This window comes from Haliotis rubra, unplaced genomic scaffold, assembly GCF_003918875.1.
Source record: "Haliotis rubra isolate DU_JTF1 unplaced genomic scaffold, ASM391887v1 Scf28, whole genome shotgun sequence".
NCBI lineage: Eukaryota > Metazoa > Mollusca > Gastropoda > Lepetellida > Haliotidae > Haliotis > Haliotis rubra.
The window spans coordinates 1,827,228-1,848,192 of NW_025766891.1; the positions used below are offsets into that span (position 1 = coordinate 1,827,228).

General features: G+C 41.1%; 1 protein-coding gene across 1 annotated transcript in view; it reads left to right on the forward strand.

The window, feature by feature from the left end:
- Nucleotides 1-20,965, forward strand: part of LOC124281179 — a 29,448-nt gene that overhangs the window by 2,266 nt on the left and 6,217 nt on the right. Inside the window, exons 3-9 of the mRNA XM_046717209.1 lie at nt 4,084-4,200; nt 4,897-5,014; nt 6,658-6,857; nt 7,925-8,148; nt 9,534-9,748; nt 15,350-15,401; nt 20,501-20,629. Coding sequence (XP_046573165.1) covers nt 4,084-4,200; nt 4,897-5,014; nt 6,658-6,857; nt 7,925-8,148; nt 9,534-9,748; nt 15,350-15,401; nt 20,501-20,629 — 1,055 coding nt within the window. The remainder of the gene's footprint in view (nt 1-4,083; nt 4,201-4,896; nt 5,015-6,657; nt 6,858-7,924; nt 8,149-9,533; nt 9,749-15,349; nt 15,402-20,500; nt 20,630-20,965) is intronic.

A 20,965-nucleotide genomic window follows, 5' to 3' on the forward strand; every position in this document is an offset into this window, starting at 1 on the left:
TATTGAAGGCTTCTTTATGTTCTTTGGTTCTCTAGTTTATTGCAGGCTTCTTTATGTTCTGTGGTTCTCTAGTTTATTGAAGGCTTCTTTATGTTCTTTGGTTCTCTAGTTTATTGCAGGCTTCTTTATGTTCTTTGGTTCTCTAGTTTATTGCAGGCTTCTTTATGTTCTTTGGTTCTCTAGTTTATTGTAGGCTTCTTTATGTTCTTTGGTTCTCTAGTTTATTGCAGGCTTCTTTATGTTCTGTGGTTCTCTAGTTTATTGCAGGCTTCTTTATGTTCTGTGGTTCTCTAGTTTATTGCAGGCTTCTTTATGTTCTGTGTTTCTTTAGTTTATTGCAGGCTTCTTTATGTTCTTTGGTTCTCTAGTTTATTGCAGGCTTCTTTATGTTCTGTGTTTCTCTAGTTTTAATGCATTTCTCTCTGTGTTTTATGATTCTCCAGCTTAATGCAGGTCCCTGTGTTCTATCATTCTCTAGTTCTAGGTGACCGTGTGTTCTGTGTTTCTCAAGTCTTATTGCAAATTTCCCAGTGGTCTGAGTTTCTCTTGTTTCATATAGGTTTCCTGTGTGCTGTGTTTCCCTAGTTTAATGCATGTCTCCGTGTGTCCTGTGTTCACTTGTAAATAACAGGCCTCCGTGTGTCTCCTTAGTTTGCTGCAGGTCTCTGTGCACTCCGAGTTCAACTAGTTTAATGCAGGCCTCCATGTTTTCCAAGTTTTCCCAGTTTAATGGATACCTCTGTGCTTTATATTTCCCCAGTTTAATGGAGGTATCTGTGCTTTATGTTTCGACAGTTTAATGGAGGTCTCTGTGTTTTATGTTTCCCTAGTTTAATGGATATCTCTGTGCTTTATGTTTCCTTAGTTTCATGGAGGTCTCTGTGTTTTATGTTTCCCCAGTTTAATGGATATATGTTTGCTTTATATTTCCCCAGTTTAATGGAGGTTTCTGTGTTTTATGTTTCCCCAGGTTAATAAAGGTCTCTGTGCTTTATGTTTCCCTAGTTTAATGGAGGTATCTGTGTTTTATGTTTCCCCAGGTTAATAAAGGTCTCTGTGCTTTATGTTTCCCCAGTTTAATGGAGGTCTCTGTGTTTTATGTTTCCTCAGTTTAATGGAGGTCTCTGTGTTTTATGTTTCCCCAGTTTAATGGAGGTCTCTGTGTTTTATGTTTCCCCAGTTTAATGGAGGTCTCTGTGTTTTATGTTTCCCTAGTTTAATGGAGGTCTCTGTGTTTTATGTTTCCCCAGTTTAATGGAGGTCTCTGTGTTTTATGTTTCCCAGTTTAATGGAGGTCTCTGTGTTTTATGTTTCCCCAGTTTAATGGAGGTATCTGTGTTTTATGTTTCCCCAGTTTAATGGAGGTCTCTGTGTTTTATGTTTCCCCAGTTTAATGGAGGTCTCTGTGTTTTATGTTTCCCCAGTTTAATGGAGGTCTCTGTGTTTTATGTTTCCCCAGTTTAATGGAGGTCTCTGTGCTTTATGTTTCCTTAGTTTAATGGAGGTCTCTGTGTTTTATGTTTCCCCAGTTTAATGGATATATGTGTGCTTTATATTTCCCCAGTTTAATGGAGGTCTCTGTGTTTTATGTTTCCCCAGTTTAATGGAGGTCTCTGTGTTTTATGTTTCCCTAGTTTAATGGAGGTCTCTGTGTTTTATGTTTCCCCAGTTTAATGGAGGTCTCTGTGTTTTATGTTTCCCCAGTTTAATGGAGGAGTCTCTCTGTGTTTTATGTTTCCCCAGTTTAATGGAGGTCTCTGTGTTTTATGTTTCCCTAGTTTAATGGAGGTCTCTGTGTTTTATGTTTCCCAGTTTAATGGAGGTCTCTGTGTTTTATGTTTTCCTCCCTAGTTTAATGGAGGTCTCTGTGTTTTATGTTTCCCCAGTTTAATGGAGGTCTCTGTGTTTTTATGTTTCCCCAGTTTAATGGAGGTCTCTGTGTTTTATGTTTCCCCAGTTTAATGGAGGTCACTGTGTTTTATGTTTCCCTAGTTAAATGGAGGTCTCTGTGTTTTATGTTTCCCCAGTTTAATGGAGGTCTCTGTGTTTTATGTTTCCCTAGTTTAATGGAGGTCTCTGTGCTCTACGTTACCCTAGTTTAATGGAGGTCTCTGTGTTTTATGTTTCCCCAGTTTAATGGAGGTCTCTGTGTTTTATGTTTCCCCAGTTTAATGGATACCACTGTGCTTTACGTTTTCCTTGTTTAATGGAGGTCTCTGTGTTTTATGTTTCCCCAGTTTAATGGAGGTCTCTGTGTTTTATGTTTCCCCAGTTTAATGGATACCACTGTGCTTTACGTTTTCCTTGTTTAATGGATACCACTGTGTTTTATGTTTCCCCAGTTTAATGGAGGTCTCTGTGTTTTATGTTTCCCCAGTTTAATGGAGGTCTCTGTGTTTTATGTTTCCCCAGTTTAATGGATACCACTGTGCTTTACGTTTTCCTTGTTTAATGGAGGTCTCTGTGTTTTATGTTTCCCCAGTTTAATGGATACCACTGTGCTTTACGTTTTCCTTGTTTAATGGATACCACTGTGTTTTATGTTTCCCCAGTTTAATGGAGGTCTCTGTGTTTTATGTTTCCCCAGTTTAATGGAGGTCTCTGTCTCTGTGTTTTTATGTTTCCCCAGTTTGGAGGTCTCTGTGTTTTATGTTTCCCCAGTTTAATGGATACCACTGTGTTTTATGTTTCCCCAGTTTAATGGAGGTCTCTGTGTTTTATGTTTCCCCTTTTTAATGGAGGTCTCTGTGTTTTATGTTTCCCCAGTTTAATGGATACCACTGTGCTTTACGTTTTCCTAGTTTAGTGGAGGTCACTGTGTTTCATGTCTCCCTAGTTTAATGGAGGTCTCTGTGTTTTATGTTTCCCCAGTTTATGTTTCCCCAGTTTAATGGAGGTCTCTGTGTTTTATGTTTCCCCAGTTTATTGGAGGTCTCTGTGTTTTATGTTTCCCCAGTTTAATGGAGGTCTCTGTGTTTTATGATTCCCCAGTTTAATGGATACCTCTGTGCTTTATATTTCCCCAGTTTAATGGAGGTCTCTGTGTTTTATGTTTCCCTAGTTTAGTGGAGGTCACTGTGTTTCATGTCTCCCTAGTTTAATGGAGGTCTCTGTGTTTTATGTTTCCCCAGTTTCATGGAGGTCTTTGTGTTTTATGTTTCCCTAGTTTAATGGAGTTATCTGTGTTTTATGTTTCCCCATTTTAATGGAGGTCTCTGTGTTTTATGATTCCCCAGTTTCATGGAGGTCTTTGTGTTTTATGTTTCCCTAGTTTAATGGAGGTCTCTGTGTTTTATGATTCCCCAGTTTAATGGATACCTCTGTGCTTTACGATTTCCTAGTTTAATGGAGGTCTCTGTGTTTTATGTTTCCCCGGTTAAATAGAGGTCTCTGTGTTTTATGTTTCCCCTTTTTAAATGGATACCTCTGTGCTTTATATTTCCACAGTTTAATGGAGGTCTCTGTGTTTTATGTTTCCCTAGTTTAGTGGAGGTCTCTGTGTTTTATGTTTCCCCTTTTTAAATGGATACCTCTGTGCTTTATATTTCCACAGTTTAATGGAGGTCTCTGTGCTTTATGTTTCCCCAGTTTAATGGAGGTCTCTGTGTTTTATGTTTCCCCAGTTTATTGGAGGTCTTTGTGTTTTATGTTTCCCTAGTTTAATGGAGGTCTCTGTGTTTTATGATTCCCCAGTTTAATGGATACCTCTGTGCTTTCCGATTTCCTAGTTTAATGGAGGTCTCTGTGTTTTATGTTTCCCCGGTTAAATAGAGGTCTCTGTGTTTTATGTTTCCCCTTTTTAAATGGATACCTCTGTGATTTCGCTTTATATTTCCCCAGTTTAATGGAAGTCTCTGTGCTTTGTGCTTCCCTAGTTTAATGGAGTTATCTGTGTTTTATGTTTCCCTAGTTTAATGGAGGTCTCTGTGTTTTATGTTTCCCTAGCTTAATGGAGGTCTATGTGCTTTATGTTTCCCCATTTTAATGGAGGTCTCTGTGCTTTATGTTTCCCCAGTTAATGGATATCTCTGTTTTTTCTGTTTCTCATAGTTTAATGCAGGTATCTGTCTATGTTTTCTACAGGCACGTGTGCGGGGAAGTGCCACAACTTCTATGACTCTGCACTACCCTGTCAATGTAATGATCGATGTTCCGAATACAGCAACTGCTGTGCTGACTACAAGACACTTTGTGCTCAAGGTGACGTGGTTTATATATGCATAAGCATCAGAATCTCTTCACCATTTCCATAGCAGATGTTCTCTAAGATAAAATGTTATTTTTTGTTTCAACAAAATCAGCAAATACGTTACCACGATTTTCTCGTCCCCCTCTCTAACCGTAACCCCGATGTCTACATGCTGTTGCTACCATAACAGAATGTTCTCTATAAGACGTTATAATGATGACAGAATACCTGTATATTACGTTTATATAACAACACCCTCTTTTCTTACATCACTATATTTGACGTTATTACGATGACAGGATAACCTCAATATGACGTCACAATGATGATAGAATAACCTCTATATAACGTTACGCTCATCTTTAGTCATCTGTAGAAAATGGGTACCCGGTGGGATAAGTCACGACTATTAACCTTCTAGCGCCTAACAGGCAGCTTGGGTTATCCGTAATAATGTCCATTATGTTGTATGTGCTTAGATCATGTCCCTGGGGCGTGGCGTTCAGCGCTATGCTAGTGGCCATATTAATATTATTATCTGTATGATGTTATTTCTATGACACATTCTATACTGTTTGTATGATGTCATTATCATGACAAAATTCCATCTGTATGACGTCACTATAATAATACGAGGTAATCTATGGTGTTACTAAAATAACACAGTACGGCCGTTCGAAGTGCAATGTCTTCCTGTTCTACATCAGCTCTGATAGCAGACAAGTTGTGGAAGATTGATGTGCACAGATTTGAAGCTGACGAAATCACAGTCAACTACGGATCCAGTATGGCCGTAAACGACAGTTTTAGCCAACCAGCACAACCGTGAGTGGTTTTTGTTGTAATATTCAACAAACTGGTAGTTTGCACAGCATGTTGAAGAAAGAAGTCGTTTTTAACATCAAAGAAATTAAGATATCCATTTATACGTTTTAGGTTAGGTTTGATCAACATAATGGTAAACGAAGGAAGACGTTTTTATACTAAACGATGCAAGAGAATGTGCCCAATGTGTAATATAGATGTGGAAAATGAAATCCATTGTTTACTTGTATGTCCTTTGTATAAAGATTTGCGTACGAAATATAGCTGAATATTATCTATGTAAGCCGCCTACATTAGCATTTAAACTACTTCTTTCATCAACTGACCAGCATGTAATAATAAAGCTGCCGTACTATATCAATTATGCTCTTATTAAACGTAACAATCTGATAAAAAGTGTTGTAGGTCCATCGTATTTCACTACTTGTACATAATTTACTGCCTGTATCATGATTTTCTGTTTGGATCACTAATTACTACTTATTGCACCATATGTATAATGTATATGTATAACTCCAATGTATATGGGCCGGAGGCCTTTTGTACAATAAACATCTTTGACTTGACATTAGTACGAACACTTGAATGATTGAATTCCATGAAGAACCGGGAACTGGTTCTCAACAACCCACGCTTGTGACAAGAGGCGACTTATGGCCGCAGATGGACAGGCTCACTGATCTGGTTGATGAATGTCATCGTATCACAATTGCGTAGATCGATGCTCATGATGTCAATCACTGAATTGTCTGGTCCAACTGGAATTATGCCGATTATGACGTTAAACAATAAACAAACAAAACGATAAACTAAGAACATTGATGTAGTAGTCTGAGGCGTGTCTTGCAAGGTAGCACACCTGACATTGAACTCAGTTACCTCAGAATGAGTGAGAATTCGGATTCAATTTGTATATGGCGTGACAACCTTAACCAAAGGACTACCGCATCGCCCCTCGGTATAATTTCACTTGGTATCCCAAACACTTCAGTTTGAAAGTCGCGTTTGCACTGCAGCTAGGCGGTGAGTGAGTGAGCTAAAAGCGTTGAGTTCGAAGAGGAGCCGTGCAAGAACCTATGTTTGAGTCCTAGAATCAACCAGCTCAGGGCTTCTGTTTCTGAAAGCCAAGCCGAAGTGGTAATCGTCTGAGACCTAGATGCTTGAGTGTCATTTTAGAAGATGCTATTTGATGAACATAAAGAATTTTCTGGCTTTCATCTTTTTATTATTTGGTACAACGTTTCAGGGCTTGTTCTGACCCCATCATCAGGTAGAACTAAAGAACAGTAACTCTGTCCCATTCCAACATTTAGTTACTGTTCTTAGTTGACCTGATGATGGGGCTAGAACAAGCTGAAACATGTACCAAATAATAAAAAAAGATGAAACCCAGAAAATTATCTACGTTTGTCTGAGACCTGCATTACTTCCGGTGTTCCTCCAGCAAGCTGAGCTCCTACTGAAAGCGACGTCAAAGTAGACACACTATCAAAAATCTACTGCCTTATAACAATCTCTTCCCATTTCGTAATAACTGTTTAGGGCCGAGACGCAACACCTTGGATGTGTTCCTTTTGATATGCTGTATAAATCATTAAGGAAACATAATACAGACAATTTTAACGATAATGATATTTTTTCAGATTATTTACCAAAGTGAATGAGAGCCGTTTTACGCATCCTACATACAAGACGTTCATCGCTCTTATAAACAGCTATGACCCTCCAGTTGGTCAAACAAACCCCGGGGTTCCAGCTGACCAATCTCTTGTGGATGCCTTTTTAGATTCGTTGTTTACGTCGGAGGTGACACGAGCAGCGCATGCACATCTCCTTGAAAACAGTAAGTTCCACAAAAAATGTTTTACATAAAAAATGTTTCGGTTTCTTATGCAACAATACATAATGATACCATGAAACCGACTGATGTGTGGGTTCAGCTACCATAAAGAGGGCTAATCATAGTTAACCATGTCTGCCCAGTGTCGGTTAAATGAAGACCTCCCGGTTAATGAAGGAGGAAAATTCAAATTCACGCAGATTACATATTTTCTGAATAGCTGGACCGCACTTAAGAACCAGAAATCATAATATAAGTGGAACTGGAATATTGAACCTCACTGTTAGCGGATCCTGGCTCCGCTATGAAACGCAATTCGTCATTGCGGTGTTCGACGCCTTAAACCGTACAGACCCGTGAAGATCCGGGTTAGAATTGATCTTCAGTAACCCATGCTTGGCGTAAGAGGCGACTAACGGGATCGGGTGGTCAGGCTAGCTGACTTGGTTGAAACATGTCATCGGTTCCTAATTGCGTAGATCGATGTTCATGCTGTTGATCACTGGATTGTCTGGTCCAGACTCGGTTATTACAAACCGCCGCCATATAGCTGGAGTGCGGCGTAAAACTAAACTCACTCATTAAACCGTACATCAAGCGCGGTGACCTCTTGAACGTTTTTGTGTCTCTCAGATAAAGATCGCAGGCAAGTTTCAACAGTATTTCAGTTACCTCACAGTGTGTCAGCTTGATGTGGGAGGAAAGGTCTAAAACAATGCCAGACTTTCTGTTTTACCATTATTTCGACACCCCACTGTACGGATCGTGTGCTGACAAAGTCAGCGAACCGAGATTCAACCCCTCGATCATAGAATTCTGAAACCCCTGGCATTTGTTTGAGTCTTCTGTAACACCTGTTCTCAGATACTTTATCGACGATACACAGCTGACTTGTATGAAACCCTTTTCAGAGGTCCCCCCACTGCTGAAACATTGCTAAAAGCGGCATAAAATCTGACTCATAACTTAACTTAACTATACGTAATTTTACTTGATCTGGTCAAACATACCTTTACAGTTTGAAAAACCGCAGTCTAAGTCATGGTTTTAAACTAACTTTTCCTTTTCAGATTATTTTAGCGGCAACTTGTCAGATTACCGCCGCACTCTAACCCAGCTCTGGTTTAAGCCCTACACGAGCAGCGGATCAACGTCTAACATCACCGGCTTTCAAATGATGATGTTAAGCAAAGAGGGAGGATCCAGTCTCATTGGGCCTCACAACTGGGTTCGATTCTATCTTGAAGAAAAAGCCGGCAGAATCAGTTACAGGGGATACACCAAGAAAACCGACGTAGGTTGGGCTTCTATACTATTTAAATATAAAGCTTTCCAACCTATCCGGCTTGCACGAAAGCACTCGCTTGCCACGCGCCTGGTATTTGGTTTCCTCTTATACCCACTTAAGAAATTGGATGAGTGTATTCCTTTGATAAAGGTTCAGTATTATATGAAGAGCTCAAAGATCCTAGTTAGAGCTGTACAGTGACCAGTCTCAATATCCATACAAATATTTTGGGGGGTTATTCCAGATCCTAGTTGAAGCTGCGGAAATACTGACTGACTGAGTTTGGTTTTACGCCGCTTTTAGCAATATTCCAGCAACATCACGGCGGGGAACACCAGAAATGGGCTTCACACATTGTACCCATGTGGGGATTCGAACCCGGGTCTTCGGCGTGACGAGCCAACGCTTTAACCATTAGGCTACCCCACCGCCCCGTAACCGGAAATAATATTCTGGGATTTGTTTTGAATGTTGCATTTGACGCAGTGTTGACTTTGCCCATAAACAACAAACCACAAACGTATGATTTCTGTATTCCAGTTCCCGTTAAGGCAGGGTTATAAAGTGCCCAGTAAGAACATTACAACATCTTTACTTCTGTATTCCAGTTCCTAGTTGAAGCTGTCTTCACTGCATCTAGTACTAACATTCCAAGTGTTGAATCTGCCCATAACCAACAATACACAAATCATGTATTGTTCTATATTTCAATTCCTGGTTAAGGCAATGTTTACTGTGCTGTAAGACCATTTCAATATATATTCTTCTATGTTCTAGTTCCTGGTTAAGGCAGTGTTTACTGTGTCGAAAAAGGAACATTTCAATATCTATTGTTCTATATTCCAATTCCTGGTTAAGGCAGTGTTTACTGTGTCGAAAAAGGAACATTTCAATATCTCTTCTTCTATATTCCAGTTCCTGGTTAAGGCAGTGTTTACTGTGCCGAAAAGGAACATTTCAATATCTCTTCTTCTATATTCCAATTCCTGGTTAAGGCAGTGTTTACTGTGCCGAAAAAGAACATTTCAATATCTCTTCTTCTATATTCCAATTCCTGGTTAAGGCAGTGTTTACTGTGCCGAAAAGGAACATTTCTATATCTCTTCTTCTATATTCCAATTCCTGGTTAAGGCAGTGTTTACTGTGCCGAAAAGGAACATTTCAATATCTCTTCTTCTATATTCCAATTCCTGGTTAAGGCAGTGTTTACTGTGCCGAAAAGGAACATTTCAATATATATTCTTCTATATTCCAGTTCCTGGTGGAAGCAGTGTTTACTGTGCCGAAAAGGAACATTTCAATATATATTCTTCTATATTCCAGTTCCTGGTTAAGGCAGTGTTTACTGTGCCGAAAAGGAACATTTCAATATATATTCTTCTATATTCCAGTTCCTGGTGGAAGCAGTGTTCACGGTGCCAAGTAACACCATCTCAGCAGCCACCAGCTTCTTCCTCGGCAGCAGCCCTATATTTGACATCAACTTGAGCACCATCTGTGCCCTCAGCAACTCTACTGGCACCTGTAGTTATAAGATCGACAGCACCCCGTTCAGTGTCGTGACTCACAGACAAGGCATAGTGGTTACCGAGGCGTATCCTTCTCTGTAATGTTTCAATAAAGATCAAAGGATGTGGCCAGAAACTAGATTTTGTTTCAAATACCTTTGATGGCATGTACGATACTTGTGGAAGTATTAACAAATTTACGCCACACTCAGCAATATTCTAGCTATATGGCGGCGTTCTGTGATGGGAGGTGAAATTGGGTTTAACGTCGTGCTTGAGAATATTTCGCTCATATGACTACGTGCATGCGGATGTATGTGTATGTGCGGCTGCTTGTACTAGCCAGAACTGAAGCTGGTTTTATAGTGCTAGCCCACTGAGATACCATGCCGCAGTTAAGCATGAGTACCCCACTCAGACACATTATACTGACTCCGAGTCGACCAGTCCTTGTTGTACCCATTAATGCCGAGCGTCAGGCAGGGACCAACAAGTACCATAATTTAACGTCTTTTGGTATGACGCGGTCGGGGATCGAACCCGCGACCTTCCGCTCTCCGGGCGGACGCTCTAACCACTACACCACGGAGGCGGTCCCCGACGTTCCGTAAATAAGCGAGTCTGGACCAGACAATCCAGTGATCAACAGCATGGGCTACGATCTACGCATTTGGTATGCGATGACATGTGCAAACCAAGTCAGCGAGGCTGACCATCCGATCCCGTTAGACGCCTCTTATGACAAGCATGGGTTACTGAAGATCAATTCTAACCCGGACCTTCACTGGTAAATTACTATACAACAGATGGATACTATGTTTCAAGTTAGACTCCACTTACCAAAAGTATGTCCCGAAAAATATTACAAGCTTAATATCACCATGATTTTATACACACCTTTGCAGCCTTAGCCATGGGAATATCTAAGAGCTTCATATGGAATGCTGGCGTGATATCTGCATTCTAATCTACCTGTTTAATGTAATATGTTGAAAGAAAACATTAGGTGCGTGGATACATCGTGTCGAAAATATATTTATATTTTGTCTTTCCTATCTCACGACCTGCCTTGTCAGGCACCATCACGTTATTGGATCTCTGGCTTTACCGTATTTCATTATTCAACCGTTATATGACATGATATTTATGTGAACTGTGAAAAGCGTTGGAAATAGTGAGTGAGTATGGTATTACGCTGCTTTTAGCAATATTCGAACATCGACCAAAGGATTCCGAAACGCCTGGCGTTTGTTTGAGTCTCCTGTAACACCTGTTCTCAGATACGTTATCGGCGATACACAACTGACTTGTTGCCATCTGGCTTTACCATACTTTATGATTCAATCGTTATATGACATGATATTTTATGTGAACTCAGTGAAAGTGGGAGAAATAGTGAGTGAGTATGGTTTTACGGCGCTTTTAGCAATATTCCAGCAACATCACGGCGGGGGACACCAGAAATCGGCTTCTCACATTGTACCCATGTGGGGAATCGAACCCGGGTCTTCGGCCTGACGCTTTAACCACTAGGCTACCCCACCGCCCCACATGGGAAATAACAAACAGTCTAAAACGTACTATTTGAAATGTTATTTTTGTGCACTGTTTCGGAATCTACGCTGCTCAGTTAAAACTTGCGAATGGTTGACTGGCTTCATAAAGGTAAGCTATGGTTGACAAAGTTGGATATGGACTGTCAATGGTTGACTAGGATTGAATGAATGGTTGACAGGTTTGAAAAGACAAGGAAATAGTTTGCTGGGATATATAAATGGGTGACTTGGTAAGATATGACACAATGGTTCGGTTGAGTAGATAAGAGCTGATGATGGTTGACTGGGCTAGATAACGGTTAACAGAAGTGCACAAGAACTGAATAGTTGGCAAGGTTTTATATGGTTTGTCACAGGTTGGGTATAATGGTTGATTCGGCTAGATAAGAACTAGAGTTGATCAGGGTTAAGCGTAGGATAAAAGACGACTCCGAGGTTTTGGTTGAGAATGTAAAACCTCAGCGGAAGGAATTTCCAGCGGATTTCCTGACACTGAAGTTTTACATTCTCAACCAAAACCGAGGGGGAGTCTTTTATCAAACTTATAAACCGTCTAAGACAACAAAAATTACATATGTATTATTTTCAATTTGTGCATGTACTGAGTAGAACAACATTGACGGAACAGCCCGCAAATGATGGAACAGCCGGTGTCAACTGGGATGCGACTGGCAGCCAACACCATGCCCCGCACGCACAATGCTCGTGCTCTGCACGCGCTACCCGTGTCCTGCACGTGCGCTGCCCGCAGTACCTGTCTTGTGAGAAACACATGGTTCATACTGACAAACAATTTCATTCCTCACAGCGATCCTTCTTGCGTAGTGGATAAAACCGTCAAGCCAGAGAGCGATGGGTTGCTGGTTCGAAACCAGTTATGGCCACTAAATATTGAAAGTTTTCAATAATGAGATGTTTAGGAGATAAACGTACTGTGTTTTGAAATTAGATGAATGTTAGACCGAATTGATAGTCTCTAAATTTCATTTGAAGCCGAACGCGTAGCGTGACATTGTAAAACCTCCTGCAATCGTAAAACCTCTACTGAGGTTATTCCATAATGCGAAGCAACTGCAAGAACAATAGACAACATTGGCCATAGGTTTATAATAAAGGTTCGCTACGTTAGTTACTGCGTGATAACGGTGGATTATGTAAGCTGAGAAAGGCAATGAGTTGGTTAGATAATAGTTGACAATGGTAAATGAGGACAAAAAGAGATACAATGGCTGACAATGTTTGCAGTAGTAAGCTAACTGATATGGGGTTGAAAATGGTTGACCATGGCAGCTGGTGGTTGAAAATGGTTGACCATGGAAGCTGGTGGTTGAAAATGGTTGACCATGGCAGCCGGTGGTTAAAAATGGTTGACCATGGCAGCTGGTGGTTAAAAATGGTTGACCATGGAAGCTGGTGGTTGAAAATGGTTGACCATGGCAGCCGGTGGTTAAAAATGGTTGACCATGGCAGCTGGTGGTTGAAAATGGTTGACCATGGAAGCTGGTGGTTGAAAATGGTTGACCATGGCAGCCGGTGGAAAATGGTTGACCATGGCAGCTGGTGGTTAAGAATGGTTGACCATGGCAGCTGGTGGTTGAAAATGGTTGACCATGGCAGCTGGTGGTTGAAGATGGTTGACCATGGCAGCCGGTGGTTGAAAATGGTTGACCATGGCAGCCGGTGGTTGAAAATGGTTGACCATGGCAGCCGGTGGTTGAAAATGGTTGACCATTGCAGCCGGTGGTTGAAAATGGTTGACCATGGCAGCCGGTGGTTGAAAATGGTTGACCATGGCAGCTGGTGGTTGAAAATGGTTGACCATGGAAGCTGGTGGTTGAAAATGGTTGACCATGGCAGCCGGTGGAAAATGGTTGACCATGGCAGCTGGTGGTTAAGAATGGTTGACCATGGCAGCTGGTGGTTGAAAATGGTTGACCATGGCAGCTGGTGGTTGAAGATGGTTGACCATGGCAGCCGGTGGTTGAAAATGGTTGACCATGGCAGCCGGTGGTTGAAAATGGTTGACCATGGCAGCCGGTGGTTGAAAATGGTTGACCATTGCAGCCGGTGGTTGAAAATGGTTGACCATGGCAGCCGGTGGTTGAAAATGGTTGACCATGGCAGCCGGTGGTTGAAAATGGTTCATAATGGTTGCATCACTAGGTGACGTACCCGTGTTACGAATTCAACTATAGTCGAACATATGGTGACATTTCTGAGGCAATACCCAGTTTGAACCACCACATCCAGTGGTTTGCTGGACTTCTCAGCGAATAATCACGGGATATAGGGGTCTGTGCGTGTTTGCGCGCGCGCGTGCGTGCATGCATGCGTGTGTGTGTTGGGGTCAGGTGGTTGAGGGGATAGGGGGTGGTTGTGGGTGTATATGTGAGCGTGTATGTGCGAGTGTGTGGGTGTGAGTTAGTTAGTATGGGTGTGAATGTCCACGCGTGTGTGTGTGAGAGTTAGTGTAGGTGTGTCTCTGTGTGTTAGTGTGTACATGTATATGAGTGTGTGCGTGGGTGTTAGTGTAAATGTGAGCGTTTTATTCTGTGTATGTATGTGAGTGTAAGTGTTTAAGTGTGTGTACGTCTGTATGTGGGTGAGTGAGTGGGTGTGCCATAATTATCCGTCAAAGCAGACTCTATCAGGCGTCAAGGGCAAGGCTGCAATGAACAGTTTGACAACCAGATGTTCAGGTAAACGGTTAGAGCGTCTTGCCCTACCGATAGCAGCCGTCACTCACACAATTTGTGTACAAAGTGACGATTGGTTTGTTATCCGGCACCACACAACAGTATCCTATCAGGAGACGGTGGCAAGTAGTGAAACCAGTCGCACCAAAGATCACGTGACACTACCTACACACATGACGTCCTGACGTAAACAGAAGGATGTGATGACATTTATATAAATACAAGAGTTGCGTACAAGTTATACCCAACATTTATTACCAAGTTAACCCAAGCTGCCTTTGAGGCGCTGGAAGGTAACAGTCATGTGACCATCTTATCCCATTCACTGCTGGTAGAACAGAGGCGATTTTGAACAAACCCCCTTGAATAAGGTGGGGCCACATGTGTCACATGTGCTTCGTTGTTGGGCAGGACTGAAGTCATATGGACTTTCACAGGTCAAGCTGCCAAACCCGGTCACCCATCCATCGACTCTCCGTGACCAATTCTGCTTAACTTCAACTGATTTGTGGCCTGGCCTCTAAGCATAAAGGGCGGTGGGGTAGCCTAGTGGTTAAAGCGTTGGCTCGTCACGCCGAAGACCCGGGTTCGATTCCCCACATGGGTACAATGTGTTTAGCCCATTTCTGGTGTCCCCCTCCGTGATATTGCTGGAATATTGCTAAAAGCGGCGTAAAACTAAACTCAGTCAGTCAGTCTAAGCATAAAACCATACACCCCTATGTTGTGGTGGCACACGCGCACACTCTCTACGCTTGGAACCTAGAATAGAAGCGACAAAACTCCTAACATTCCTAAAAGATTCCGTCTAAATCACATGCAGCATGTGTTTCTGAACAAACATCAAATTGTGATGACACCACGCGTTCGCAAAAAGGGGATCGGAACCTGCCCCTGCCCACTTGACAAAAGCATCGCAGAATTTGTGAACCGACTTCCTATATGCCGTTTACTGAGTGAGTGAGTTACGTTTTACTCCGCACTCAGCAATATTCCAGCTATATTGCGGCGGTCTGTAAATAATCGAGTCTGGACCAGACAATCCAGTGACCAACAGGATAAACATCGATCTACGCTACTGGGGGTACGATGACATGTGTCAACCAAATCAGCGAGTCTGACCACCGTTAGTCGCCTCTTACGACAAGCATGGGTCACTGAAGATCAATTCTAACCCGGATCTGCACGGGTCGTGTTCGATCCATCTTCCAGAATATCTTAGGGGTGGGACGTACTGCAATTTTGCACGGAGTCGTAAATCGTTTTTTACACGCATCTGACCACGTGTCAATGGCTACACGTATGAGAGCTTCGTGATTCCATTCTTGCTGGTTCGTTATCGAACGTTATACAAATATATGTACTGTTAATGTACGGAGCAAGATAAGAAGGCGGGCTCCTAAGACTTTGGGTCAGTCTTCACGAAGCCAGCGCCATGAACGTATTGACCATCATTGTCTCCTCCCTACTTGGGCTACACATCACTGCTGCATTCATCTGTAAGTGGCTGAATCCTCATCCTTGTCAATTGCTCTTGTTCTCCTTGGTATCTTCAGTTAAGAGCATTGCATTTTGTTCCTACAAATAGTTCTAGAAGGTCGTTGGGTTGTTTCGCAAAATATATCTGATATGAATCAAAGAATTTTAATTTTTGTTAATAAATGTAATTGCATGAGTATTTCATTAAGCATTCTTTTGAACTTGGCATTGTCTTTATATGCCATTTGACATTTAATTTTTAAGCTAATATCAAAGGAAATTATACATCCGCCCGTACTTTGATGCCTGCGTTGTATGCACATGAACATCTTTCATGTGTTAATGTCATATAGATATGAAAGATATGAGAGCTATCAAAATGGAAACTTCTTTCGATCTTCTGGATGTCGAACTGTTTACGTGGTAATTAGTAAATACGTCGAATATTTCACTTGATATCAAATAACGCACATATATTCTGATCATGATTCGATTTACTGGATAAATATATATGATATATAAATATATATATATATATATATGTGTATAATATATATATATATGTGTGTGTGTGTGTGTGTATATATAAATATATACATATACATACTTCTGACTCAAACTTGAAAGCACACGTTAATAGACTCAGATTTAGCCATTTAAGAGTTTGTCGTCATCTTCTGATATCTGTTGTTAACTTTCAGTAAAAATGTTTGAAACTGTTCCTTTTTACTTGACTTCAGTACTTCACAAGCCACTACGCATACAACATTTTTAGAAATGTGAATCTCTGAGCTACTCACTTCATAGTCTATGTGTGTAAACGTCTGGAAGTGACTTTTTCAATAAATGCTTTCGTTGCGCACATACTTTAAAATTGCAGTACTCTGAACGTTCACTAATCATAATAATCCAGACCAGCCATATCGAAAGAAATGTTAGATCAGTCTTGTGGCCGTATAGTATTATGTACATGAGAATGCTTAATGTGTTAGTTTCAGAAACATATGGCACATTTGATGGTAATAGCCCAACTAGAAACTGCTTTGGCGAACTTTTAGATGTCGACCAAAACTGACATTATATGTTCATAAATGATGTCTTCGCCACACAAACAACCGTCATACGTTAAAATTGTGCAGTTCGTTAATAGGAGTAAGGACAGTGTGTCTGTTTACTTTATCATTTCAAGTCGTCACCAGACTGGGCAACAAATGCGTTGCAACGGGGACATATTTCTTGTTGCAATTAGATTAATCGTCAGCTGTCTGATGCATATCGTAACAAACTAAGTTGGCAAAGAGTGAGTGAGTGAATTTAAGTTTACGCCGCTTTCAGCAATATTCCAGCAATATCACAGCGGGTGACTCCAGAAATGGGTTTCACACATTGTACCCATGTGGGGAATCGAACTCGGGTCTTCGGCGTGACGAGCGAACGCTTTAACCACTAGGCTACCCCACCGCCCCAAGTTGGCAAAGAGACACATGGGTTTTAAACTTGATGGCCAGTTCACATGGCAAAAGAAAAATCTCTTCAGTTGAATGAGTGAGTGGATTTTGTTTTACGCCGCTTTTAGCAATATTCCAGCAATATCACGGCGGAGGACACAGGAAATAGGCTTCTCACATTGTACCCATGTGGGGAATCGAACCCGGATCTTCGGAGTGACGAGGGAATGCTTGAACCACTAGACTACCTCTCCGCCCCTTAAAGCTGTGACCTTGCTATACGGTTAGCTGTCTATCTCCCACCGATGTCTGGACACACACCCTTTGTGGAACAGATTATATTTTAAATAAGAAACATTTTATTCCACAAGAGGGAAATGTGAAAATAACAACCATGTGCTGTCACAAGCAATATTGCTACATAATTACAATACTATTATTATTAACCATTATTGTATTTTTAAAATTTCAAAAGTCATCGCATTATGACTAGTCGCCGCAGTCGAAAGGAGGGATCTCAAATCTGGTTTCTTTCACCCGCCCACGTAGGTTGTATATCAGAAACAACCAAACTACTATAAATTTAAGTCCCTGTTATCAACAAATAATGAAACACTTTTAAGAAATTTATGTAAATATATCTTTCATGTTTATAAAATCAGAGCAATCAAACTCCAATAAATTTTCTTTAAACCACACATCTTTCCATTTTAAATGTTTATAAAGGTGTGTATATATGTTTATAGTAAATATTATATTTATACTGACAAGAAATCTATTTGAACAAATAACACGTGTATTATTGATATGTATGCCCTTTAAAGTGTATCTAAATTTGTAAACAAATGTATGTATGTTGTATATTGGCCTGTGGCCTACATACGGAATAAAAATACTTGACTTGACTTGACTAGATATCTACCTAAGCTATTGATAAATCGAAAGAAAAATGGAATTTTAACAGATATAATTTTTCACCCTACCGACCTTGACTTGATAAAAATTATTAAACGGAACAAATCTTGCTCTGGTGCAAAATGTTCAGCATAAAATGATTATATCCGAGAAAGGAAAACTTTGTTTTGAACGGCTTTGTTTGCAAGGCCTATCCTTTGTTTCGGACAAGGTCTCTCGTTGGGATCATAATCTGTCACTTCGTGGTACAGGTGAGAAAAGAAACTTCGTCATGAGCACCTTATCTGATCACAGGCCATCAAGTCCAACAATCAGAGGTGCGGTCAACTTCTTTGGCCTAAAAAAACTAGGTGGACATGCCGACTTGAGATAGCACCTCTGGTGATCTCGCTTTGAGACATGGCAGAAATTGGTTCTGCCGTACTGATGCTTGTAGAACAACTGGTGTTATGTTCACATCACCTGATTTATTCAGCAATGGCTTGGACAATTTGTTTCCACCTGTTTGTTGTTTAATATTGAACAAACTTTATGGACAACAACTTCTGTAATTACGTGAATTCGACGTTTCGATCCAGATTCTTGTATCATTGTCACGAAATAAAGTTTGTGCAATATCGTATCACCCAACTTCTAAAATGCCTCTCAAAGACGTTTGTTGTTTAATTCGTTATGAAAACACGACGTGTTCCATCACAAGCATATGTATTTGTGTTAGAATTGTTAGAACTTTTCGGTTCCAAATTCAATTTAAATCTACATGTACTTATCGTACAACTGAATACACACTGTCTACATCTCCTAATATATAGCCTGGTACCCCTCTCAATTGCACTTCAGGATACGGGAATCTTTTTATGCGGGGAGTAAGAGCAGGAGCAATATTACCAGGGGTATAATTACATATGACACTCTGACAGTACAACCAACATCTAATTTGGTCATGGATGTGGGTTGGTTCTGAAAATATGAAAGTCTTTGTGAATATTTAAGAGATACGTGTGTGTTATTAATGATTGTATACCCCTTTTATAAATTTGATATCACACCTATGGCCTTATCTTGTTGGTTATTAATGTTAGTGAGTGAGTGAGTTTAGTTTTACGCCGCACTTAGCAATATTCCATCTATATGGCGGCAGTCTGTAAATACTCGAGTCTAGACCAGTCAATCCAGTGATCAACAGCATGAGCATTGATCTGCGCAATTGGGAACCGATGACATATATCAACCAAGTCAGCGACCACCCGATCCCGTTAGTCGCCTCTTACAACAAGCATGGGTTACTGAAGAACAATATTCTAACCCGGATCTTCACGGGTAGTTATTAATATTAAAATATCATGGTTTACGTTAATCGACATTGTCAAATATTAAATTGTACATAGGATGCTGTCAGCATAATTCCTCTGCCAGAGGTCAGGGAGATGGAATGATTCGTCACATCGTGCGCAGCCCATTCAATATATTGTACATATGTTTTAACGCTTTTATTTTTGACGAATCTACACATCTAGTTAAACATCTTTGATAGAATGGTTAAAACTTTACTTTCACTGAGAAATTATCCTAAAACGTGTGACACTATTTCGAGTTGCGTAGCAATCCTTTGTTTACATAGGTTGTGGGGTTCCACGTGCTGTCGTCGACTGACTGACTGACTGAGTTTGGTTTTACGCCGCTTTTAGCAATTTTCCAGCAATATCACGGCGGGGAACACCAGAAATGGATTCACAAATTGTACCCATGTGGGGATTCGAACCCGGGTCTTCGGCGTGACGAGCCAACGCTTTAACCACTAGACTATCCCACCGCCCCTGCTGTCGTCGAAGCTCAATGGAGCGCAAGCGTCGCATCATCTTTGATGTATAAATTTGTATTGTCATAAACCTCACTGTCGCAGTTGTCGAAAAAAATCCATATGACAGCGTAAACATTAAGAAGAGCGCACCGAAAAGCTTCCGTTAGCCCAGTCATTTCTAATTTACAAATATGCGCGTTTGGTTACAAACAAGAGAAAAGTCCGGTCACGTGATATGCAAATTAGCCCGTGGGAGTGATGTTGTGCTAAGTCATCACTGCGCTGGAGTGTGATTAAATTGGTCATCAAATTTCGGTAGACCTGCTTCCCGTTGTGAGCTCTTACAATTGTGACACAAAGAACGACGTCATTGTACACTGGGTGACGTCACATGCTGCAAGAAATACTTTATCAATGTACACAGCAATCGTGCGGTGACACGTGAACTAAATCAGTTGCGTAGATCGATGTTCATGCTGATCCCTGGTCTGATCGAGACTTGATTATACACAGACCGCCGCCATGTAGCTGGAATATTACTGAGTGCGACGTAAAACCAAACTCACTCACTTACTCGTAACGAGTGATGTTTTTGGGGGTAATGTAAATAATAGTAAAAATAACCTATCAACAACAGGAATCGCTGTACCAAAATCAGCCTCGGCTGGATATAAAGGTTGAACGAGTGACAGGCTAAATTCGATGGAATATGGGAATATGCCACTTTATGTCCAAAACCTGAAGTGGATTATTCCGACTGTTCTGTACGATTCCACACAAACCTTGGCCCGAAAGGGTTTCATAATACATTAACTTCCACACCACTATCCTCTATTGAATCGTAACACAGACAATAATAACAAATTTTGAAATTTACCTCTAAACTGAATAAAGAAATTTATTTTGTTTTACTTTAGATAATCGTTTCATGCATTGTCTCTGTTTTCTGTGGCAGTGTCGGACGACAGCTGTTCAGGTCGTTGTTACGCTCAACTGGACAAGGCAAGTGGATGCCAGTGTAACTACATCTGTCACAAGTACGGCGACTGCTGCCTCGACTTCGACTACTCTTGTAGACACAAAGGTGAGGTGGGTGAGGTGAAATTAGGTTTATCGTCGTGCTTGAGAATATTTCGCTCATATGACAACGTGCATGCGTGTGTATGTGTGTGTGCGGCTGCTTGTACTAGCCCAGACTGAAGCTGGTTTTATAGTGCTAGCCCACTGAGATACCATGCCGCAGTGAAGCATGAATACCCCACTCAGACACAGTATACTGACTCCCAGCCGACCAGTCCTTGTTGTACCCATTAATGCCGAGCGCCAGGCAAGGACCAACAAGTACCATATTTTAACGTGTTTTGGTATGACGCGGTCGGGGATCGAACCCGCGACCTTCCGCTCTCCGGGCGGACGCTAT